The sequence below is a fragment of the Armigeres subalbatus genome, chromosome 2 (genome assembly GCF_024139115.2).
Source record: "Armigeres subalbatus isolate Guangzhou_Male chromosome 2, GZ_Asu_2, whole genome shotgun sequence".
Lineage (NCBI taxonomy): Eukaryota > Metazoa > Arthropoda > Insecta > Diptera > Culicidae > Armigeres > Armigeres subalbatus.
The window spans coordinates 454,666,268-454,692,860 of NC_085140.1; the positions used below are offsets into that span (position 1 = coordinate 454,666,268).

General features: G+C 37.7%; 2 protein-coding genes across 4 annotated transcripts in view; both read right to left on the reverse strand.

Annotated features, from left to right (window-relative positions):
* Positions 1–2,773, reverse strand: part of LOC134213805 (uncharacterized) — a 94,977-nt gene extending 92,204 nt beyond the window's left edge. Inside the window, exon 1 of the mRNA XM_062693157.1 lies at positions 2,625–2,773. Coding sequence (XP_062549141.1) covers positions 2,625–2,766 — 142 coding nt within the window. The 5' untranslated portion in view covers positions 2,767–2,773. The remainder of the gene's footprint in view (positions 1–2,624) is intronic.
* Positions 2,774–3,631: 858 nt separating this feature from the next.
* LOC134213800 (rho guanine nucleotide exchange factor 7) overlaps positions 3,632–26,593 on the reverse strand; it is an 81,616-nt gene continuing 58,654 nt past the window's right edge. The window contains exons 9-10 of one of the 3 annotated variants that reach the window (XM_062693151.1): positions 23,781–23,963; positions 3,632–3,769 (exon numbers count right to left, since the gene is read on the reverse strand). In XM_062693151.1, coding sequence (XP_062549135.1) covers positions 23,782–23,963 — 182 coding nt within the window. In that variant the 3' untranslated portion in view covers positions 3,632–3,769; position 23,781. Of the gene's footprint in view, positions 3,770–23,377; positions 23,964–26,593 lie in introns of those variants that run through there. The other 2 variants (XM_062693150.1, XM_062693149.1) reach the window with 2 other exon arrangements.

The window sequence follows — 26,593 nt, forward strand, 5'->3', positions numbered from 1 at the left end:
GACAACCGTTGTTTTAATGCTCAATGATTAAGTTCTTGAATCACCCGTTTGAGGGCGACTGACAAGCTACAAATACTTGGCTTTATGATAAATTGTCATGCGATGAATTTTATATATGAGTCAAAATGAGTAATTCTATTTTGTACTAATGAGTGGCAACAGTTGAAGTCCTTTTAAAAAGATACATGAAATACTATAATCATTTGGGAAGTCGAACTGTTGTTCGAGGAGCTTAAATGACGGATGACATATGTAGAGGATCATCATCGAATTCACCGCCACTGCCACTCACTAATCATACTCTGGGGTTTCAACTCAACGGCCTTGAGATAGTTGCGTTGAAAAAAGAGTGAATAGGAGAGAGTTGAACAATATATCACCCTACCCAATCAAATTCTTCCATAATTTTTCAATTGTAACATTTTTTAAGGGTATGGAATCTCGGTTAACATAAATAATAATAATAGCAAACCATCTATATTTATAATTTTCACATTTAAAAAAAAATGTAGTAATTTTATGTCCAAAAACTTATTATTGTCTACAAATTGTCTGGTAGCTAGTATTTCACGATTGTAGCTTTTCACCTTTCCTACGTATCACTAATTTAAAAAATAAAAAAATAATTTGTGTAGATCTAACTCATGGAAGAAGCATGGTGTTATACTCCGATCGACGTTTTTAGGAATCTTCCCCAGCGGGAAGCAATATCGCCAAAAGAGGCTGTTAGTTACATTTGGGACTGACTTCGCAGAGCATAGGATGGGGGATCGATGAAGTGATGGAAAGCATGAAATCGTTCGAAAGAAAACGAAATCTAATTGATGACATAGGATAAGTATCCCACTTGAGGTGGAAGACGAATAAGCGTGACTACGTCGGACGATAAACAAAGCGATAAGCTATGCTTTCACATGCCACTATTTGCCGATGGTTACTGATCACCTATACAGTGTTGCATTGAAGTGTTTCATATCTAAGAGTCAAGCAGACTATAATAAACTCGCTTTTTTCATAACTTGCTCTATCTACGTTCATGCTAGCTTATCATGAATCTATTTGTTTGGCGGATTGTATACAAATTATAGCCATTTTTGAACCGAATTTAATGGATGTGAGAAAGTTTATTTCATGTTTTGCATCAGCAATAATTCTGAAAATCACCGGACATTAGTGGAGAGAAAATGTGTTGATGTAAAAGTATTAACCGTAAAGGCATTATGTACATTTTGTTTGATAACTATATATTAGAATGCATCCTCTAACTAAGTAAATGGGTACCGTTTGGCATTCTTTTATGGTGTTAAAGTAAGACTTTGCGTCAAGAGTCAAGTTACAATTCCCTGATTCCTGGGAGATTTGATCTCTGAACAGTTCAACACATATTTTTTTTGAAATAGGGTTTTAAAAATCAATTATCCTTACTAAGCATCGTTTCAAACAGCTATTTAATTATTTGAAGTGTGCAGCACTAATTCCAGTCACAGCTATTGCTTTTCCGGCACACTTCAAATCACCCCAGCATATAATTCATAGGCAATGTTTTTCTCAATCTCGCACACTCTCAATGTTTGGTGAAACGGTGAAATAATGAAAGAAACAAAAATTTAAAGAGGCAACAACAATGTGATGTAAAGCGACATTGATCAAGAAATTTTTTTTATGAAAGTACAGTTCAATCATCTAAATTCCTTTCAAAGCAAACAATATTAGTTCTACCTTTTAAAATCAAATAATAAGATATCGTCAACGTATAAGATTTATTTCTATTGTTAAGAGAATTATTTTTAGCTTTTTAGTGGAATGTCTTCACTTGCCATAAGACGAGTTTGTACAATCCCATTTAATTCCACCACTTAATTGTATCTTGACATCAAACTTTATGATTTTATAAGTCATAGCATCGTATTTTTGTGCTTTCTGTGCCATAATTCATGATTTTAAACGTAGCGGCATTTCATACTAGTAACTGCCACAAAAAACATATTTATGCAATTAGTGGGCATAGAAAAGCTTTCTATAAATAACTGCACTAATGCTGATTCAAACTTGAAAAGCGATCCAAGTTCCAGTTGAAATGTGGGGCTGTTGAGAAAGAAGAAGAAAATCAAACATCATGTTTTCGAAAGTTATTGCAATATATGATACCTTTAATATTTCTGGGTAACATCTCCACTCGAACCAGAACACCAATTCCAATGAGATCGAATAAGGTCCATGACAAATCTACCATAGAATGAGAGACCTTTTGAAAGTATGAAGTAATGATGAGATTTGCTTATTTTCAGCAACCCATTAACCGGTTCCAACCGGTCAAAATATGGTCTACAAAACAATCATATCATGGCAGAACTTTAGAAATTATGAAGTTTTATATGGGCCATGAGGATGTTTGCATATTTTTATAAATTATTCCATATACAATATAACATCCTTTGAAGATTTGGATAAAAACTCGGAATAGAAATAGAAGCTGCATTAACAAAGAAACAATATATGCTTGAAAACAAAACAAAAATGGCAAATAAAAATAAATGTTTCAAAGAATTTTCGGAGTTTTTAGATTTGTCCATCTACACTGAATTAATATTTTTGCTTGAAATCAAATGAAACCATACACTTACCAAAATCTTGTGTGGGAGAATCCTCACCAGTTCCTTCCGATACACTCATCAACGCAAACAGCCATATCGCTGAGGTAATCACCACTAGAGGATGCATTCTAAACCGAGGCCACCGGTTCGAATTCCGGCTACTGATATCCATATTACCGTTGTTTCAATATGAACTACTTTACGCACTGCTCACTTTGCCTTAATGCTGTTGTTTGGTTAATCGAACAATATGGAAATGAAACTGCTTCTCTTATTTTCTTTTCTCTTCTTTCTCTTAGCACTTATCTCAACCCAAACGAGCAAATTAATTCGATTTCAGATTTGATTCTCTTTCACCCACAAACTCAATTAGACTAGTTTAGGATGATCATTAGCATAATAGGGCTTATTGCTAATGGGAAACGGATGCCGAATCAGAACGCGATTCGATCATTTTTAACTACAACGGAAACGAATTAATCCATACTGAATCACGCAGCACCAAATTGCTGTTATTCTGCTTCACTTTGCGGTAGTTGTCGATTTCAACGAAAAGGTTATCAGGCGACGAACCTCGCTAATTAATCCTTCTCTACGGCGTGACACCGAAGTTCCTTAATTTGTCCTCATAAACTGCAGCATACCAACACGACAGTAGCCAATAAGTAACACTGGTTAATCCCGCTATTCCATTCTGGGCGCACTCGTTATTTGCACAGCATCATGATCAATGACCGGCAGACAGAATGTCTTGTTCTTCCTCTTACTTACTCAGGGGATGGGCGCACAACGCGTACAACAGCCACTAGGCTACAAAAACAAGAGACCCCGGCCGTTCGGTCCACCAAGGGTCGTTCGAAACCAAGAAACACGAGAGCAAATTATTCTATCACGTCGTTCGCTGCATGCTTCTGCACGAGTCGGCAACCATACTGGAACTGATGTCTGTGGTCTGTACACCGACTCGACGCAACAACGGTCGGTGGTGCAAGGCATGTTCTGCCTCAGTTTACTTCTCTTGGCGCGATGTGCTCTCACTACACCACACTGGCACCGTACCCGCCAGGAAATACGACGGACGGGTTCGTTGTGATGAATAGCGAAGTGGCGCATGGCCGATGATATTGGAGCTTGCGCATCGCGTTTTGTCGGTCGCTAGGAAGGGTTTGAAAAGCCTGAAAAATGAAGAAAATTGCTGAGAATCTAGTCGAGATGTTGCGGTTGGGGGCTTGAAATAAGCGCGTAGAGCGTAGATGTGAATAACAAATCAGCTGCGATGTATGAATCGCTTTATTGGTCAACGCCTGGTCCGATGCACAGATTACGGATGGGTAACCTTGTTGGAATTGTTCTTTCAATTTTATGCTGAACAAATACTATTCTACACATTCAATATTTATTTGATGACTCGTTTTCCCGATATTCGTTTCTCTGTATAGTGGTCAGAAATGTGCGATACCCGAGCAGGAGAAATTGGCTCAATAATACCTAATTCTGTTATTGATACCATACTCTGTTATAAATTAGCCCTGTATAAGAGGTAAAATACGAGGGGAATAATAACAAAAACTAATATGCACAATACTTAAGCCATAACATACTCAGTTATTAAATTGAATTTCAATACCAAGTGCATAAGCAATAATTATTCGTTTGGTTTTGAAATACCTTAGTATGTTATTCCTCAAGTATTCTGCATATAAGTTTTTGGTATTATTTTTTGGTTTAGGCTAGTTCATACCAATTTCTGTTATCGAGGTCGTCGCTCCTGCTCGGGAACGTGAACTCCCCATACAAAAATTCCATACAAATCGTAATTTTATTCTTCACAATTTCCACAATTTTACTTTCATATGAAAGAAAACTATATATAAACACAAACCATTCATATATACAAAAAGATATAGGTAGATTATATATTATACACAACACATGTATCAATAGGGTAATAATTTGGTTCTGGTTTAGTAACAGTGTTGACACGACTAGAAGACAAGAATACGGACATTGTATTTTAAGAAGATTTGAACCGTTTGTTTGAGAAACTGCATATGTAACATTTTTGGCCAAAATGAGATTTTTATATATTCTGAATCCTCGTCCAAAAATACGTATTCTGGCAAATAATACGAAAAAAAAATTTTGTTCTGGAATGTATGAAATTTTTTTCGTTTGTTTGAGAAACTACATATGTCCACGTACTTTGAAGAGCAGTTGTGGAGTACTGCTTACATTTTTCGCACTGAAAGTGCCCCAGGGTGTTGAGTTTTGCCAAAAACTATTGATCTGTATCGAAGAAATCGAAAGATTCGGTGCAAATTTGTTCAAAAACAGTTTTTTGTTGTTTTCTCGAAATAGTGTAAAATGGACTTATGCAGTTTCTCAAACAAATGATTCATTTGCAAACAAAGGCATACACATCATGCGAGCTATTGCCACAAGCTTCTAAAATTCAGTCCGTGCATGGTTCCCCTATACATATTTAAAATAAATAAATATTCCACAAATGCCTGCCTAACATGTCTAATTTCTAAACAATATAAAGAATTTAGGACTAGGTTCTCCTAAAAAATCTAAATAAGTTTATTATGCAATGTTCGCTTACATCTTATTTCCTTCTGAATTTGAACCATTTTTGTGGACATTGTTCACTCATATGAACACAATGGCTATTAACATATACGGTACCTAATAATACAAACCATCAACGGATTCTATTCCGTAAAAACTTCTTCTAACTCCAGTTTGCCATTTTTCCCAGTTGGCTTTCCTTCTAATTCTTCAATTTTCAATCATCCCAGCCTGATCGAGAAGCTGTCTACCATTGAACTCAGCTCAAGATGATCGCACTGCGTGTTTCCTAACTGAGCGAATTGGACAAAGACGAAAACTGTAAATCTCGGCGAGCCTCATCTAATCGGATGCAATTGACAAGGTTAGTGCGGTGATTCCGCAAAGGCAAGAAAAGCGGTCAGCGTTGAACTGACGAATACCTGGCAACTTGGTTTGGTGTTTCGTCTAGAACCTATTATGCTTGATGAACGAACAGTTTTTGATTATTTGAATTAAAAATAGTTTTATAGTTTAGTTTAGGAAATTAGTCTTCTGCAACAATGTCCGATTTATGATTTTTAGAAATTTGATAGTGCAACAGAAATGAAAATGGCGTGTTTCTTGTATGGAATAAAGATCATTATTTCATACGAAAATGGTTATGTATCATTTGAATCAAGAAATAATTTTTTTAAGTCAGCCTAACGTGCTTACCCGGCGTGTACCATTGACCCATGTCGCAAAAATGCGAAATTTACCATAGGCGAGGTATGGGGGGTTACATCGACACATATAAAACCGGATTGATGCATCACATTTGCAGGGTTGTTGCAAAATATCGGAAATTGGATCTTTAGAAATCACGATTTAACATTCCATTCCTTTGAAATTTCCCCTGAGAACTGCTTTCAAAATTCTAGGACGAAATTCTATGAATTTACGATCGAATTCTTGAAAGAATTTTTGAATGTATTTCCATAGGAACTCCTGAAGAAATTTCCGACATTCGACATCGCTCCAAGAATTCCTTTGGAATTTCCTCCAGGAATGTAGAGCCAATTCCGTTAATGGATATGAAGCTCAATACAAGTGGAGTGGATTTATAATTATTTACAACATTTTATTTAAACAGTTTAATAATTTTCTTGCTAATATTGTTATGTCCATGGAAACTTTGTATTTTTTATGAAAACTTTTGATTTTTTTTATGAAAAATTGTATAATTGCAATTTTTTCTGTTAAAAGTGTTATATATTTTTTGTTTCTTGGAAAATTATTTAGTGTTAAAGGAAATTTTGCTTTATTTAGGGTAATTTTATATTAAATTCATTGCTTCTACCCTTATTTCTTTATGGACAATTTCCAATTTTTTATAGAAAATTTATAATTTTAGGGGGGAGTTTTTGTTTTAGTCATCAGAAAAGCCATCCTAAGCCACACAATCTATATTGTCGTATGCCGCCTTGAAATCATGAACACATGGTCCGTTGGAACCTCTGGGGTGGCATTGCGCATCTCGATTCGAACGTAATTCTATCGAGTCGAACATGTTTGGCATTACGGCTTTCGATTCGATCTCGAAAACAACTCATCGTTCGAGTATGCTCGAAGAGGTACAAGAATAACGAGATTTTTTGGCATAATGGAAACACGATAGCACACTGAAAAAAGGACTCAAGTCGAATGAAAAACACTCGTCACCTTTATAGCTTTCGAATGTTGTTCGAGACTGGCTGACAATAGTCATTCTCGTCGTATGAAGAAAGCGAAAAAAATATAGTCTTCGTCATTACATTGCACGACGCGTCAACTATTCGGTTTCTTCGCGCCGCGTGCCTACCACGAAGATAGTCGCGCAGCCAAAAGTTATGACGATTTTCGTCGTCACTTCTTCACACAATTGATTGCACGTCATTGGCGTCTAAAATAAACGAATAGTACGAAATTTGGTAAGGGAGCGTCCATAAATTACGTAACGCTTAGAGGGGGGAGGGGTTGAGCGAAGTGTCCCAATTCATACAAAATTTTCAGATGTTTCATACAAAAAGTGTGACAGGAGGGGAGGAGGGTTTCGAAAATGCCCAATTTTTGCGTTACGTGGATCGTAGATTGCGATAATGGATCTTGCCTAACATGAATGTTTCGATATTTTATAATTTATAATTTTATAATTTTATAACATCTTCATACGTTACTTCAAATTCATTATTACAAATAATTAATAAAAATCTTCGCATGCAAGCTGCCGCTTGAAGAATAATGGTATGAAGTCTTGTTGCGCACATTCAAATCGATAGAGGAAAAAGAATATTATTCGAGCTTCTTGTCATTATCGCACTTATGGTTTCATAATCACCAACTTGTTCGAATAACGTATACAATTATAATTTAAGAGGGCCGAGAAAAATTCCTAGTCTGGACCCGAATTCGAACCCAGCCATGTTAAGTCTGATTAGATCCTTCTTTACACTGATTTACAGAAAACTTTAAACATAGGTGCTTTCACGTATGCTAACCAGAACGGGTATACCCCGTTAGGCATAAGGACGATGGGCATAAGTACGTTTGGCATAATGGACGTTAGGCATAATGTACGTTAGGAATAATGGACGTTAGGCATAAAATGACCCAAAGAACAGCCTATGACATAAAGAAGGCAGAATTATGCCAAACGTCCATCATGCCTAACGTACATTATGCCTAACGTCCTTATGCCTAACGTCGAGGATCCAACCAGAACCACGCTTAATCCGTACAAGCGTCAATTTTATTTTATTTTATTCAATTTTCCAAGGAAAAAACTGCAAAATATGTGATGTTTGTAACAGCCCTGCATTTGACATAATTTACACGTTGTTTGGAATACGTTCCATCGTATCGTGCTGTAAAGTTCCTTTATGGTGCATGATGGCTATAGCGGTGATGTATTCCTATGCGTACCTCTGACCGATAATTAATTCTACATCTTGTTCCTCCTGCAAGTATGTTCATGTGGATTGCGTTGCAGTAGGAGAAAAGTGACAAACTGGTTTTTTTATACAGTTTCCCTGGCTACGATAAGCCCTTCAGCGCTTCTATATTGCATAAGTTCTACTCAGATATAAGCAAAAAACTATAAAGAGAACAAATATCAAACTTTAATCTAGAAAAGAACAGAGAGTTTATGAAAAAACACTTCATCTAGTGCATTGATAGCTTGAATCGAATAATTATTTCTATATTGTTACAACTCGACACACAGTAACTAACCTGATTTGGAATAATTACCATTTGATCAAATGCAACATAATCCAAGGAATTCTTATAGATCATTTTTCGTCAGGGAAGAGTAATCAACCATAGGTTGCTAGATTTTAGAGAACAAATATCAAACTTTAATCTTTTTTATATTGTTACTACTCGACACACAGTAACTAATCTGATTTGGAATTATTAGGGTAAACGATCCGATAGTTGTGGGTGTTCCTATAGTTGCGGTACTATAGTTTTTTGAGAAAATATGAATTTAATACAGCAACCCGCATTGTCGGTCAATTAGTTGACATGTCACAACTCGAAAGAAAAGAAAAAGGCTTAAAAATTCCCTCAATATCGGTAAAGTAAAAAGATATTTTAGATATTTACCAGATAAAGATTGTCGCATGTGTGGTACCTGACTGTCAAATCGTATGTATTTTTCCTTCATTGACATTTAGATCCCCTATCCTAGCCAGCAAAAGATGTTCCGGATAGCGTCGACAGCGACATTGTTTATCTTGTAACTCAAATATCTTTTGTAAAGTATTACTAAAAACCTTATTTTTATTTTACCTTTGCACCAATAGTTGCGGTAGTGTTCCAATAGTTGCGATTCGCAACTTGCGAATCCCGTATGAAACCAGTGAGATTCGCAGCTATAGGAACATAAATTACAAAATACCGCAACTATTGGAACAAAGCACCAATAATTGGAAGAACGTTTTTAGGAAGCAAAACTAGATTTGGTTAAGACAATTATTTTGAGCTTTTTAGTGGAATGTCTTCACTTGTCTTCACGTATCTGTCAAGATACAATTAAGTGGTGGAATTCAATGGGATTGTATTAACTCGTCTTATGACAAGTAGATTTGGTTGCAACTTAACCTTTTTTCTGTGCTCTGGGGTCAATATGACCCCAGGCCACTTTGAGTGGCTGCCATTTTTCTAGTTTTCAACCGATTATCCTAATTTTTGGTAGTTTTGTAACACTCGCCGAGATCTGTCTCCTAGGTGTAAATTCGCTTGAAAAATCTTGAAAATATGCGCTACAGTGTACTTTTTCCAAAAAACTTACGTTGTCTGTGCACTGGGGTCAAATTGACCCCAAATTGAAATTGCTATAACTTTTTTAATTTTTGGCCAATTTTGGATTTTTGGGCCTGTTTCGAAAGAAAATTTAATCATCTTTCAGGTCGTTACCAAAGATTGACTATAGGTGGGCGGGTATCGCGGGGAGGGGTTTTTGTAAAAAAGGGTACAAAAACAGTGATTTTTCATGCTTATTTTACTTATATCTGAACATCCTACCCATTTTGAACTGCACCTTTTCAGAAAGGTTATGCAGGAAGGCGTGTGCTTTGACATGAGGCATTGATTAGTTTAGAGCTTGGTCGCTAGTTGGCGGTATATTTGAATTCATTATTTTAGACTACTTAAGTAATTCCGATATATGGAATTTTCCTCATTGTAAATATTTTTATCGCACTAATTTGAAATTTTTAAAGATGACGTCTTTAACAAAGTTCGTCTGGTGAGAATGGACTGTCATGTGACTGAATAAATAATTAGGAAATTTACAAATAGGCGGCGCTAGTGTACTTGCTATATTCTTGAATATTTGAAATATTGCTTTAGCTTGAGATCCCTTATACCTACACGCAAGTTGTAGTCGGCAACATTGTTCAGAATGTCCAGGACTACAAAGCGGTGCTCAATATAATGAGCACTTCTTCCAAGATGCGGCGCTAGTGAGCTGTTATATTTGAGTATATTGTTCCAAGTGAGATCTGATGTATTTTGGTTTGTAGCATTTTTGGCAAACATGAATGTTGTGGTAGAGTTCATCAAAAGTTTTCTTTGTATTCAACCTGCTCCAGCGATGCTGCAAATAATAGAATGTGTTCACAGAATATGTGTTAGGTCATCCAAGAAAACCCTGGATTAAGACAATTGGGTCTACATGCGTAACCAAAGATCAGCCAATTTGCCGCCTATTTGTAAAATTCCCAATTATTACTTCCATCACAAGACAGTCCATTCCCACTAGACGACCTTTGATCAAGACGCCATTTAAACAAATTTTCAATTTGTGCGGAGAATTCCATATATCGGAATATCTTGAGTAGTCTAAAATAATGAATTCAAATATACCACCACCTGGCGGCCAAGTTCTAAACTTATCAACGCCTCATGCCAAAGCACACGCCTTCCTGCATAACCTTTTTAAAAAAGGTGTTGTTCAAAATGGGTTGGATTTTCGGATATAAGTAAAATATTCATGAAAAATCACTGTTTTTGTACCCTTGTTCACTAAAGCCCCTCCCCGTGATGTACCCACCCACCAACAGCCAATCTTTGGTTACAACCTGAAAGATGAATAAATTATCTTTCGAAACAGCCCCAAAAATCCATAATCGGCAAAACAATAAAAAAGTTATAGCAATTTCAATTTGGGGTCAATTTGACCCCAGAGCACAGACAACGTAAGTTTTTTTGAGCACAGACAGAAGGTTAAATTATCTTTCGAAACAGCCCCATAAATCAAAAATTGGCCAAACATTAAAAAAGTTATAGTAATTTCAATTTGGGGTGAATATGATACCAGAGCACAGACAACGTAAGTTTTTTGAGCACAGACAGAGGGTTAAGAAAATACCATACACATTTCTCAAGAGCGTAAAATTGACAGTAAAATTGAATTGTAAGAGATGAGGATGCCGAGGGCTGCAAATCTCTATAATAAAGATAATAATAATTGATAATAATAATAATTTATTATTTGATACGAAAATTACTTTAAGCTTTTAGTTGAATGTATTTACTTGTCATAAGATGAGTTTGTACAATTCCATTTAATTCCACTATTTTATTGTACCTCTGATTGATACGTATTTCGACCTCAACAGTAAGGTCGTCTTCAGTGTCTCTCGTAGTCGAGTCAAGTACGAGACACTGAAGACGACCTTACCGTTTAGTTCGAAATACGTATCTGTCAAAGGTACAATAAAGTAGTGGAATTTAATGGAATTGTACAAACTCGTCTTATGACAAATAATAAATTGACAGAATGTAAATCGGGCTAGCAATTATTTTGCGTAAGCAATTTATACCACAAAATCGATGTTATACAATGGACTGAATTCTTGTATAGTTTATATAAAGAGAGTTTGTATGACAAATCGCTTTCGAGTTAAAGTTTTTTTTTTAAATCATATTATCACACAAACGTATTTACAATCTTGCGAGATTTAATGTATTTGAGGACAAGAAAATTGAATTATAATTTATAAGAGACCTTTTTGAACGATTTTGTTATCCCATTTCCAGACTGTCGGTAAAAAGCTGACCCATTCTCATGACTCAGACCCATGTACTCGACCGATGCCCCCGACGACTGTACTCATAAAAAAACATGGAAATAAAAGTCAAAATAAAGATTTGATCATGATGGTAACGTACAGGTAACTAATGAATCAATTGAACCTCACAAAAAATGGCATCATTCAGCATTATCAAGTGACTCCCAAACATGAGCAGGGAAACTAACCCTTCACAATGATTTTTTTTTAAATTGTTGTCTGCTTTTTCTTTGCTGGTATTAAATCCACACTGCGATTTTATGCTCTTAGTCTAAACTGCTTTCTAAACAACCAAATGCATTATACGAGGAAACATGTGCTATCATATGCTTTTTAATTGTATGAATTTGTTCACAATGGGTGTTCCTGTCTCCAACAAGAATTAATGTATGCTCATTCGTATCTATCGTTAAAATTGAACACATTACATTTGTTTCAAGGGGCCCTCCTTAGCCGTACGGTAAGACGCACGGATACAAAGCAAGACCATGCTGAGGGTGGCTGGGTTCGATTCCCGGAGCCGGTCTAGGCAATTTTCGGATTGGAAATTGGCTCGATTTCCCTGGGCATAAAAGTATCATCGTGCTAACCTCATGATATACAAATGCAAAAATGGTAACCTGGCTTAGAAACCTCGCAGTTAATAACTGTGGAAGTGCTAAATGAACACTAAGCTGCGAGGCGGCTCTGTCCCAGTGTGGGGATGTAATGCCAATAAGAAGAAGAAGAAGAACATTTGTCTCAAAATGCAAACGCTTAATTTTTTATTCTTATTATAACAAATGTTGACTCGAGTAACAGTTCTTCATTTGCGCCTAGTAACTAACAATTGAAAAGTACTTTTAGCACAAGTTTAAGAAACTCTGCCACACTGAAAATCCGGTCACGATGTAATGCATGAACATAGATGAGCTCCGGAGATGGCGGTAGTTCACTCGAAACAGGCGTAGAGCTGCTGTATGTCCTCCTTTAACAAGATACGATCAGTCAATGGTATTAACATTTCAATTCTTTGTGTTTTTCGTTCGAGGCCACCTCCTCCACATCTGAGCAAAGTGCTAGGAATGCTAATTTATTCATGTTCTACAACGGGTTAACACAATTTTGCACTACCTTACCGAAGAACATGCTGTGTGGAGGGCTCGGTAGCGACTGAAATGAGCACTCGCAGATTGGGATTTATGGGCTAGTTAAGCAGAAAGATACTAAAATGTATTATTTATGATGCAGTTAGTTCAGCGTAAAATATATGAGACGTAAATCACATTGTACCGTGAGTGACATAGTGGGTTGAATACTTTTCAAAATGTGTAAATTACAATTAAAAATTAGAAGGAATATATAAGAAGGTAGAGTTTCATTGCATTTCATAATTACTATGTAGCAAGTAATTTATGTAAAACTATAGTTTAACTAACTAATCATTCGAAATAAAAACATCGCTTCATACTTATTTTTAAAAACATATATTGTATTTTAATCACTTGTCATAAGACGAGTTTGTACAATCCCATTGAATTCCATCACTTAATTGTATCTTGACAGATACGTATTTCGACCTCAACAGTAAGGCCGTCTTCAGTGTCTCGTACTTGACTCGATTTAGCTTTTAGTAGCTTTTACGCGGATAGATTTTATTAATTTCTCGGTCCACCTTATTTTCCACCTCCTGATTTTATCGTGAGGTTACCTCAATGTTTCATTAAATCCAAAGTCCAGAAACAAGCAAAAACAAACGGCGTAAAGGGAGACCTCAGTGTATTATTTTCGAATTAATAGGTATTTTGTATTTTGTAGATTCCTATATATAAGTCAGTGTAAAATAATCTAACAATCTCCGGTTGGGTGTGCAATTTGTTTTACAATACAGTTTCTGGAATCTATTCTTATCATCATAGAATTATTATTAGTATTAAATAAAGAATTCTTTTGGAGTGCTATAATGTTTATTTAAGTAGTAAATAGAATTCCACCAAGAACTAAGAACTAATGAACAGCTAAGAACTGTTCATGACTGAACATTGGAGTGATTCAAATTTTGACTAATTTGCCCCCTGATGCTTAAATGATTGCATTTGCCATTTGAATAACCTTTCTAAATTTTTACCAAATTTGAATGTAATTTGATTGTGCGTAAAGAGAAAATTCTCGAAACTAAAACTATTTGAAGAAACATCTGGTCTTCATAACGAGTACCAAATATTTTTTCGAGAATAGTTCATAATATTAGGAATTTAAAAGCTTTCCGTCAGGCAATTTATTAAACCAATCTCTTCGATCGCTTTAGTAGCATCCTCTCAAGCAGGTACGGTAGTTGAATAATAGCTTCATCTAAATTCATGACACACTTTTCATCACTTCTCAGAACAGATTTGAACAGGGTACAGACACTTTAAATCAACACTTTCTCCAGTGCCCTCAGGGTCAATTTGGTACCCCATTAGCACATACCCACTGACTGACTGCACTTGGCATTGTGAATTGGAATCACTTCCAAGTGCACATTGTGGTTTCGTTCACGATTCTTTGAATAATAGCCAGCTGCTGCAGTACTTTCAGCTAGCTGAGATGCAAAGCCAACTGCAGAATTGCTCTCTCGTCTGCTGGAGAACGAAGGCAATTTCAAATGAAGCACGTGAATCTATCAACATTAATCCGATTTTCTGTACCGAACGCCAAAACATTTTCAGTTTCGTTTTCCTTAGCCCATTTGTCGTTTTCAGCATGCCATCCATCTCCACATCGGAAGGTGTTTGCCACTCTTGTTGAAGCTTATGTTTCAACCAGCAAGCGCAAGATTTTCCTTTCTTTCCCTTCGACGGATCGGTGCCAGAGCTGGGCGGCAGTGATTTGGTCGGGTGTCGAAAAGCTAAGCCACATTATCTTCCTCCTACCGGTTCTTTGGACGACTAGCTTAGTACGAGTATAATAGGTAAGTTTGCTTGATGGTGGGAAGTGTGTCTGATATCGAAACCATCTAGGGGAGAGTCGATAAAAGTAAAAGTGAACAGTGCTTGCAATAATAAGATTTGATGTAATCTTTCCGTGAAATGATCCATTCAACGGTTGAGAAAATCAGGCATTATTAGATTCGCCACTGGATGCAAGGAATTATATGCTCGTTATCATTTATGATCACTAATCGTAACCATTTCCTCACGGTTATCAAAAGCAGGTGCGCTTGGAAGACGTTTAATTTAATGAGCGCTGATGAAAATAAATATCGAAGAACATCAATTCGTTAAAGACAATGTTGACTGATAATTCAACTAAAGTTAAAGACAATGTTGACTGATAATTCAAATTCTAGATATACCTAAATATACTACGATAAATGATGGTAATGGTGAACTAAGGGCTATCGTTTCTGTCTCATACGCAAAATATTGTGGAATCAGTTATACTCCCTTTTTCCTACTAGGTCTCTTAGTACATTTTTCTTGTTCTAGCAATTAGGGAAAATCGCCAAATGTTGAACGGTTAATTTTGTCGCCTATTGTTGAACTCCCATACGAAATGCACGTGCGTTCAACAATTGGCGAAGAAATTAGCCGTTCAACATTTGGCGAATAGTCGAAATAGCGAATAGGGAAAACACTTTAAGGGAATAGATCCCATTTTTCCTAGCATTTTGCATTAATTGATATTTTTGCACTTAGTGTTCTATCAGCATTTCCACAGAAAACTTTGCTAAGCCTTCCATTGCATGAATATGACTATTCCCAAGTAACATTTTAAGTTTTATAACGCTCTTGAAGACCATAATTTACTCTACAAGAGTAAAACCAGCATAAAACCGAAATGTTACTAGGGTTGTGTGGCAAGCACAACAAATACCCTAGAGCCCTAGATAATATAGACAATGACTCCTAGAAACATTGACCAACGCACTCACTTCACTAATTTTAAAATCGCTTCAGCCACGTAATTTTTCAACCAATGTCAAATATTTCGAAGTATTTTGTATTCATCTTTCGATCTACAACTCAATTGACGACAATTGACGGATATAATAAAAATCCAGATAATCCACCAAGCAGTTATGCTGCCTTTCTCGTCTAAATGTGATAAAAAGCCATAGGATTTTTTCTTTGGTTTGGTGTTGCTTCCATCAATTCACGTTCATTCTAATGTATTGTAGCAACTTCTTTGAAAAAACGAATTTGAATTTATTTTTTTCTTTGCGGAAAAATAATATTTTGTCAAAAACCCTGAAACGCAGCATCATGAATCATTCAGATTAAATGTTGAAGAGCATAACTCTCACAACCAACAACTTACTTTCATTATGAATAAGACGTTCCATCGAATCATCAAAAAATACGTTGGAAATAATTTTTGAGCCGACTATGAACAAATAATAAGCAGCATCCCAGTAGCGGTTAGAAGGGAGAGACTGATTATCCTAACTGCATCTTTCAAACTGTGACCGAGGAAAAGCGAACCACAACTGATTATGATGTTCGCTAGCTAGCGGATCGTCTGTCGATCATACTGATTGAGGCAATTTCCTCCCTGTTTTTATCTATCTTCCCAGCTATAGTGTAAGCAACCGACTAAGGCTGCACCAGACATGGAACGGCAAACAATTTCAAGATCATTGATCTTTTGAGTATCCACAGCATAAATGAAAAGTAGATTTTTCGAACTCGCGCATGGTAACAATTGGATCGCCCTGGAAACTCGCTTTGATTCTAAATAAATACTCATAATTGGTCAAGCGAGGAATGACCTACACCATTTTCGGCATGCGTAGCCGACAAATTGGGCCACACCAATGATTGTTTCTCTCTGCTAGGGACGGGAGGCGCGCACAGTGCAATATGATCGAGGGAAATCGTTCACATGGAAAGCGCATTGCTGGCGATATTGCAAATATTAAATGAATTCACCTACCCGACACGATTTTCCAGTAGTGATTATTAAATATTTTATTTAATTAGGGTTAAAGAACTATTTAATGAATTCCTATCAATACATATGTCCCAATGGAAGTTTCCCTTTTCTCTTCCCCACTTCCCCTAAACAAGTAGGGGAAAGACGGCTTTGGCAGGTTTTGTTCTATTATTGGCAGGGGGTTTTTGTCGACCAAATTTTATGAAATTAGACCACAATATTCTTTGATATGCAAAGAATGTTAAGACCAAATTTGAGCCTAGTCAGTCAAAAAAAACCCCCCCTGCCATGCCTGCCAAAGCCGTCATTCCCCCTATTTACCAGAGCAAAGTATAGAAAACTTTTGCGAATTCACCTAGCGACCATAGTGCCGTTCTCGTGTATTATAAAATGTGACTGATAAGATCGGGCCCACCTTAGCCGTGCGATAAGATGCGCGGCTACATAGCAAGACCATGCTGAGGGTGGCTGTGTTTGATTCCCGGTGCCAGTCTAGGCAGTTTTCGGTTTGGAAATTGTCTCGATTTCCCTGGGCATAAAAGTACCATCGTGTTAGCCTCATGATATACGAATGCAGAAATGGTAACTTGGCTTAGAAACCTCGCAGTTGATAACTGTGGAAGTGCTCAATGAACACTAAGCTGCGAGGCGGCAATGTCCCAATGGGGGATGTAATGCCAATGAAGAAGAAGAAGAAGTACGTTTTAAAGCATTTCAGATTCCATTATTTCTTTCATTCACATAAGCTTAGCTTAGCTTTGACTGACTGTACATATCAATGGTTGCTACACCGTGATTAGAGTTTCCATCCCGGGACATCCCGGGACAAAAAATCCCGGGATTTAGGAAAATTCGGGATTTCCCGATTCCCGGGATATTATTTTTTAAATCCCGAAAATCCCGGGATACCCGGGACAAAAAAACTGTTTCATTCCCGATTCGCAAACAGTGTAATTTTTCTTCTTACAAAAGTTATTTGTTTAGAACGCGAAACCCAACTTAGATGATAAACTCATATCATATTTTTATACATCCCATCAGACATGATTTTTTTTAAAGTTCGTTTATTTCGGAGGGTCAGGCATGTATACGGAGCCCAGGTTCTTTGTGATGCACAATCGTTATCATCTTATTATTTTATTAGTAAGAAAGGAACAGGCATGAAAATATCGTAGATAGTTAATAGCGTCACAAAAAATATTAGATTCCCCTATACCACTCAATGGAGGGCTACTACTTTTTCCAGCAGCTACAGCTCTCTATTAATTAAACGACAAGTATCTACAGCACAAGAACAGCCACATCTATTTGGCTCCTGCTTCCTACCCATCTCCCGTCTACAGCGAGGTTGTGTAAACTAGCTGATATTCGCCTTGCAAATTCTCCACGAGCCGCCCAACATTGAGTCAGTCTTCCTGATCTTCTTGCCTCAAAACAACACTTGATCCAATTCATGTCCTTCCAATCGCCGTTCGTACAACAAACTTTCCAGCACATGCGCAAGTACAAGTGGTCCGACCCCGATGCTCTGCCTATTTTTTTTAAATTTCTTACAGATTCTTAGTTTTCCATGTAAATAATCTGAGAATATTTTAATGTCTTTTAATTTAGTATGATTAACCAAACTTCTATTTTGAAGATGCAAAACACCCAGTTAAACGATTATTTTATGACCAACAGTGAGGACGAAATTCCTCAGCCTAACCGAATCATACTGAATAGGGGACGAGGTTAGTTCACCAATTCATTGAAAGTATTTTTACTCGGTGCAGTTACTCTATGCCTAGAAGGCAGTAATGCAGGTCGCTGCATCAAATATTCATTTAGAGCTTGGATCCCAACGATAAGAAGGATTGACAAAGAAAAAGTCATCGTGCGTCGGCGGTAGAAGCGTACATATATTGATGTACATCTGTCTGTACAGTTCTTATCAGAACACCTAGGCAGTGGCGTAGCCAGGGGGGTGGTTTTGGGTATAAAACCCCCCCCAAAGACAAAATTTTTGGAAGAAAATTTTTTTTCCGAAAAAAAAAAATGTTCAGAAAACCCCCCCCAGACCAATTTTCTGGCTACGCCACTGCACCTATGCATATTCAAAACTTCTTCTCATATATTCCAGAAGGGTACTCTAACTTCCGAGAAAAACCTGTATATTATTTGCTTCTTGAAGTAGTTTTTTTTCTTCGAAAGAATCGATTCAAATTAGAATTGAAATGAGTTCCAATTCGAACTCTGTATTATCTGGCCTTTCTAAAATATGAACTTTACCCCTGAATAAAATCGTTTTTAATAAAAAAAAAAAAGTTTTCTAAGGAACCATCTAAAAATCCCGGGATCCCGGGATTTCCCGGGATATACGAACAAGTTTATCCCGAATCCCGGGACAACGAAAATGGCCGGGAAATGGAAACTCTAACCGTGATTGATCAGAACTGGTGCAAATTGCACTACAATCCAAGTGAATAGTGGTTGAGATTTACCAACTATTCTCGAAGTGCACGTTTCAGCAGCTCGCAAATGTTGATCAATAACGGCGCCGGCCAAGTCCTTACAGTCAGTTGGGAAAGGGAGGGAATGTGAGTGTGTGGTAATTGTTGCTACCTCTGCATCTCCACAATTACCACGGGAAGGAAGTAGTGTTAGTTGGGTAGGGTAATCAGTAACATAGATCGGGATTCACCATGGAAAGTGATGTGACCTATACAACTTCTACACAACAGTATTAGCATTTCCTTAATTTGTTCAATTGTTCATTCTTCGCGAGAATAAACAATCAATCGCTCAAAGTGAGCGATTGTTCATTTGAATTTCGGATTAGGCGCCCGCGTCATCATTCCTTTAATGTAAGAAAAGTAAAAAAGAAACGGGATCAAAATTGAAGATAATTGATAGTAATCGGAAAGCTAATGTCATTCAGCAACCCTTATTTTATCTCTATTTGAGGTTAAATAAGAATGTAAATTTACGTTCATTTTACATGTCGTTTATTTTGCATTACCTTCGCGCGCATGTGTGTGTCGCTTGCCGTGACCAAAATACCGTAATCAGGATCTCACTGGTATTAATCCTTATGTGCCGGTTGGCACTCGTGTTGGGCTTGTGCGCTTTGAGTGGCACACGGTCGCTTCCCAGTCTACATAAAATCACACATGGTGCAACGGGTGCAACCAAGATGCTAAATTGGAGACGATCAGGGGGAGAAGGCGGAGCATTGAATCCCTACCCCAACATGTGCGACATCTGGATTTGGTTCTAAACTGTAAACAACAGTGTTAATTCTCTACCACCTTTTTGTTATGGCGAGGCAATTTTTATGCACAGTTTTGTTTTCGATATTTTATCAAAATTAAACACTCAATCATGCAGCAATATAACGATGTGATATGCTTGAGATAACTGCTTGATTATAGGGACTTGAAAAAGATTTTATTTGCAGTAACTAACCGAATATGAAAATGTTCACATTAACGATTGCGCCCTAACACCGATTCTAAGCTTCGATGCAGAGTACACGAGCTTTGTTCGCCAGTGACAGGCGTATGAGGCCCTTGGAGACGATATACATACACGTTGTGTGGAGAAGTACCCCTATCGCCTGCACTTCAGCGTCCTACACGACACCATATACGTTCATGTGTTGACTGGGTTTGATAGGGCCTGCTTATAGACACATGCAGCTTTTTGTAGAGGACTAGTAACAGTTATCAGCAATGCGTTTCGTACATAAAACATGCTAAAACATTCATTTTTACCACTAAAATAAGTATTTTAAAATAATGTAGCCAGAACATTGAGTTTGTTTACATACGTATTATGGTCCCCCCCCCCCATTTGATTTACATGTTCCATTTCCACATGTTCCTGTTGCCTATTATGAACCCCCCCTTGTGTGCTAGTAATGGACCCACAAACGCAGTGGTTCTCAACCTTTTTCTTCAGAGGTACCCCTTCGTGTTTTTGTATTCATTGAGGTACCCCCTATTTTTATAAGCGAAACTTATAAAATTATCTTCAAAGAGTGCTTTCGAACCTTTCGAGCGTCTTGAAATGACGTTTCTGAACCTTTTGAAAGTAGGCTTCCAAGTCTCTTGAAAAAATAATTCCGAGTCCCTCTAGAAGGAGTTTCCGAGGCTTTCAAAAGGAGGCTTCCAAGGTACATGAAAGGGGTCTTTCGAGACTCTTGAAAGGAAGCTTTGAGGATCTTGAAATGACGTCGCAGAGCCGTTTGAAAGTAGACTTCTTGAAAGAAGAATTCCCAACCACTCGAAAGGAAAATTCCGAGCCTCTTGAAACTGGGATTCCGACCCTTTGGAAAGAGACTTCCGAGCCGTGATGGTTGGCTAAAAGAATTCCGATCCCCTTGAACGGAGAATTCTGAGCCTCTTAAAATGGGGCTTCCGAGCCTTATGAAAAAGGGTCTATCCAGCCTCTTGACATAAGGCTTTGGGCATCTTGAAATGACATTTCTGAGTTTTTTGAAAGTAGGCTCCTAAGCTTCTCGAAGGAAGAATTCCGAGCCCCTTCAAAGGAAGTTTTCGAGCCACTTGAAAGGGGGCTTACGAGCCTCTTGAAAGTGAGCTTCTGAGCCTCTTGAAAGGGGGCTTCCGACCCTTTCAAAAAGAGGCTTCCGAACCACTTGAAAGGGGGCTGACTGAAAGAATTCCGAGCCCCTTCGAAATCTGATTTCCGAGCCTGATGAAAGGGGTCTTTCGAGCCTCTTTAAATACTTTGCTGAGCTTTTTGAAAGTAGGCTTCCAAGCTTCTTGAACAAAGAATTCCGAGCCCCTCGATTGGGTTTCCGAGCCTCTTGAACGGGGGCTTCCGGGTCGTTTAAAAGAAGATCTCAAACCCTCTGGAAAAAGGGGCCTTCGAACCTCTAATAAAGGGCCATCTGAGATTCTTGAGTGAGGGTTTCCTATCTGTTTTGAAAAGGGGCTTCCGAAAAGAGGCTTCCGAACCACTTCAAAGTGGGCTGACTGAAAGAAGAATTCCGAGCCCCTTCGAAAGGAGGTTTCCGAGACTCTTAAAAAGGTGCTTCCGTGCCGCATGAAAGGGGTTTTCGAGCCTCTTGAAAGTGGGCTTCTGAGCCTCTTGAAAATGGGGCTTCCGAGCCTACTGAAACTGGGTTTCCGACTATTTGAAAATAGGCTTCCGAACCAGGGTTGGCTGAGCCCCTCGAAAGGAGGTTTCCAAGTCTCTTGAAGCGGTCTTGGAAGGTGGTTGTAGAACCGCGTCGAAGAAGGCTTCCAAAAAAAAAAGCTTTTGTCCTAACCTTTAAATTTAATATTTCAATTATTTTGCTTGGAACGTTGGCTTTCGACGTAGAAGAAGGCTTCCAAGAGTTTTTAGGTGGAAAAAAAAAACCTTTATGCTTAAGGCTTCTGAGCCTTCAAATTTAATATTTTAGTTAGGAAGTATATTCTTGACATATTTCATAATTTTATTTCGATTAAGTGGATTTTGTTTTACTTATTGCCATCCATATTATGTACAGACGGGTTTGGTGGTCATATGGCTACCGCTTCTGCCTCATACGCAGGAGGTCGTGGGTTCAATCCCAGGCCCGTTTCATTCCTCCTACTTTGTAACTTTTTATATATTTCTCATGTTCTAGCCATCGCTAGAACTGGAAATGGGCTTTCATACCGTTTCCATCTTCTATCCCTATACCTACAACTTGATTAGTTCTAGCAGATAACTGTTAGAATTCGAAATGAGCCAAAAAAAGCTCGTTTCGGCATCCAATTAGAATATACTCCACCCTTTCATTACTATCACATTGGCAACCCGTTAACCAAGACGAACCTCTGCCGTAAAACCTAACCCCAGATTCCAATAAAATTCCGCAACTCGTAGCGAGTGCAAAGGTGTTCTCGGCTTGCAGTGGGCGAATGACTGTATCATCAATTCCTTCCCATCCCCGATGACCGTGAGGACGTGGCCAGCGCCATTATCGACCATCAAAAATACTAGAGCTCTCGGACTGTGCACATTGAGGTTGGAGAGCAAATCCCATACTTCCATCCATTGGTTTCCTGTGCAATTGCGATTGTTCTGGTCGATCACGGAGTAGCAACTACGAAATGCACGGTCATCATGCTCATGCTTATTGCAATGCATATTATGTACAATACAAAGTCTTGGAATATAAATTTATACAATTATTAAAACTTTACCAATAGTTTTTTTATTGGAATTGTAATATGTCTGCCATTAGGCATTTTCGTCCGAGGTACCCCCTGGGGTCAGCGAAGGTACCCCCGGGGGTACATGTACCCCAGGTTGAGAACCGCTGTACTATGTGAATGTGGAAGTATTTTTGTACTACATAATGAAAACAATAGCAGTTTTGATGTAACTTTCGAAGTTTGTTTGCTCAACACTCGGGAGCGACTCTAGCATACTGCCCGCAAAACTTGCACTGGAACACTCAGTTGGGCAACAAAATAACTTTTCTCAGTGGTTAATATGATATAAAATTGCTTCCATCTTCAAAAATTAAACATTTTTCCAAAATACACTGGTCAAATGCACATAAAAGCTAAAAACTGGTGAAGTTTTTCAAGCAGGATTGAAAGATAAACATATGAAATTAGTTATTAACGATATGATTGGAATTGCATGTAATCCACATTTATTTTTAATAGTTTAAAATTTTGAAAGAAAATTCAGAGACAAACTCAACTATTTTGTAATATAAGGCTTTCGGATTGCTTCGAAATTAAAAAAAAGGATATCTTCTTGGCATTGTGCAGAGTTTGTTAACGATTGTGACAAAAAAATTATTTTATTCTGAAATCGAATAAATGTATGAGCAAACATTGATTTCGTTGATCCATTGGTTTTAGGTATTCTACGAGCTGAACGTCTTGTCGTTTGTAAATATATCAATTCAGAACTCGTTTTAAAAATATTTTCTATCTTCGAGTAGAATTAAAACTGTGGTAGATGAAAAATACTTTGAAGGCACAAGTGAAATTACGTTACAAATGGTTACTTCTCGCCATTATGATACAAAGCGTAAACAATTTGAATTCGCTAGTAATATGTTTTAAAGATATATAATACCCTCTGTTCTGATACATCGATCGAGAAAAAAGTAAAATTGTCAAATTTCAAATCAGCAAGAGAAAATACAAACCTTAGCACGTCGTGTTTGAGGTCCCGTAACTTTCCAAATGACCCATGAGGACCTGCTGCAAATGATTGCGGAGTGTTCGTTCTTCGCTAATCTGTGACTTGACTTGGGTCATGTCCTGCTGCAGTTGGCGGACGCTGATGAATAGCTGGCGCAGCGTTGGGGTCATGTCATCGTACTCCAAACCTGTTCAGTGGAAGTGCAACAAAAGTAGATACGGAAATGGTTGAATAAACAATGCCCGGTAATGAATCAAAAGAAAACTATATTTAGATTGACACGCTCTGATAAATGGAGGAGGTTGTTTTCTTTTAATTTTGTTAGATGATTAATAATTTGATTTTGTTAATAAGGAAATGGCGTACATTTTCTGCAAGCAGTGCCAGTTCTACTACAGGTCTGATTTTTCATGATACAGCTTATTAACTCAAGAAGTGATGAACTGTGTCATTTTTGATTTTTTTTTTGGTGGTGAGGCGTTTTGATTGGTGAGGATAGGCTGTGCGCTTAAGCTAGAGGGCATCATTAAAACAAGTAAATTTTTACCCAGAATTCTGGGTAAAAATTTACTTGTTTCAATGATGCCTTCTAGCTTTATTGAAACGCGCGCAAGGTGATAATCTTTCGTGCCTACCTACTATTCAATATGAAGAGTAATACGTAAGGCAGAGATTACCATGAGTGAAATATTTTAATAAAGCTCGTTCAGCTACTTGGATTTGTCGATCAAAATGATATTATGGCACGTATTTTTTAGGAGACAATGCTTCCTCAAACTGAAGAAGCAAGCTAAGCGGATAGGACACATCATCAACAAGTCCAAGCCAAAGTGCATACCACTATGGATGGATCGTAGCACTTTCCTTTCGCCAGGACTCCGAGGGCGTGTGGTCCTCCACATGCATTGTCCAGGTCTCGTGACCGTTTGGCAAAACCGACCTAATGAGCGTTTTGTAGATGGCCAAAGAGGTATGATCGAAGTGTCTTGTGGAGTCAAAAGTAGCAGGCACGAGAGACCATAACCATGTAGGGTAAGACGATATAATATGCCCCCCCCCCCTTAAGGCAATACCTATGATAACTTTTTACTTTTCCATGCGATTTATGCTAACTTTGTGTTATTTGGTAGTCCAAATAGTCGCAAATGCATTGCCTGTGAGTAGTCTTAAAAAATAATAACAGATAACACGTTATAAAGCTTGAAAGTCGTGAAAAATGGATTTTAACAAGTGCCTGGGCAAAACGCCCCACCTTAACCAAAGACGTTTCATAGCCCTTCATTAGTATTTTATCTATCCCATAATAAAAGGTTACAAATCCTTATGTGCATGACATTGAAAAAAAAACCAACATAAGTCCTTTTAAGCAGGTTTGCTTTACATTTCGATAGTTTCCATATAATTTGGAAGCAACTGCTGCTGAGCTCGCCGCGCTTGTGTTTACTTGGTAAGACCATGTTTTTCTGCCTACACTGGGGCGTTTTGACCAGTGGAACATATTTTCGAAAGACGTTACATTTTTGAAGATGAAAGCATTTTTATATCATATTAACCACTGAGAAGAGTTATTTTGTTGCCCAACTAAGTGTTTCAGTGCAAGTTTTGCGGACAGTATGCTAGAGTCGCTCCAAAATGTTGAGCAAACAAAAATTGACTGGTCGCTTTTTGTATATTGCTATTATTTTCATTATTTATTAAAAAAATACTTCCACATTCACATAGTAGGGGAATAGGCCCCAAAACGCACTGTCCATACCAGAATGCTGATGTGCTGACGCATGGTACGTTGTTCCCTAAGAGCTGCCTGCTAAAAGGCGTTTTGCCTCATGAGATTTCCGGCAACGAAATATCACCACTTTTTTTTTTAATGTGAATATTATCAATATGATTGAGATTTTTTTCTAATTTTTATATGGCATCAGCTAGCTATATTGTTTAACTGTTGCGTAAGGTAGAAACACCCATGAAAATCGTTATAGCTAAGGTATAAAAGCAGTTTATGCTTAGCTAGGGCATATTGCCCCTCCTTCCCCTATGATGGTTTTATATATATTCAAAGGTACCAACTGATTTTTACCCTTAATTAGTTATAGTTTTCTAGAAATCATTATACCGTCGTACCCTAATTACTCTCTGCGTGTTGCAAAGGGACACGAGAGCGTTCCTGATCGAGCGCATTAGTTTATCCCTGTGCCTGTTTATCCGGAAATCCGCGTTAGTGTAATACACACTGGTAAACATCTAAATCGATATCAGCAGAGAAAAATATAGAAGCTTCTTGGCAGGTAATCGTGGACTGAACTCACTCAGCAAAACTCTGAGCTCGCCAACGTAACAAATAAGCCATCTAGAAAACACTCATGAGACCGGTAGTTCTTGATGGACAAGAGACCTGGACAATGCTCGTGAAGGATTAATGCGTAGTTGCTAAAAGATAATCTATGGTAGGGTTTAGATAGAGAGTGATACTTAGAGGAGACCAATTACCCGTATCAGGACTACTTTTTTCTTAAGTCTTTATTTACGTGGTTTTTGAATTAAATTTAAGTTTATTCATCTGTCTTCAGACGAGTTAAGTACTACAGTGGAGTTGATTTTTACACGGGGGATACCTTGTAATAAAAGAGTGAAAAAAACGCGTAAATCCCAACGACTTCAACGAAAATCAATTTTTCGCGCCTGCCATAAGCCAAATTTAGTACTATTCCATTTAATCTCACCACGTTGTTTTCTTTACAGTTTGATCACAACTGTAATGCCATCTTCAGTGTCTTGTGCTTGACTTGACTTCGACGTCGACAGACATTCCCCCAAAAG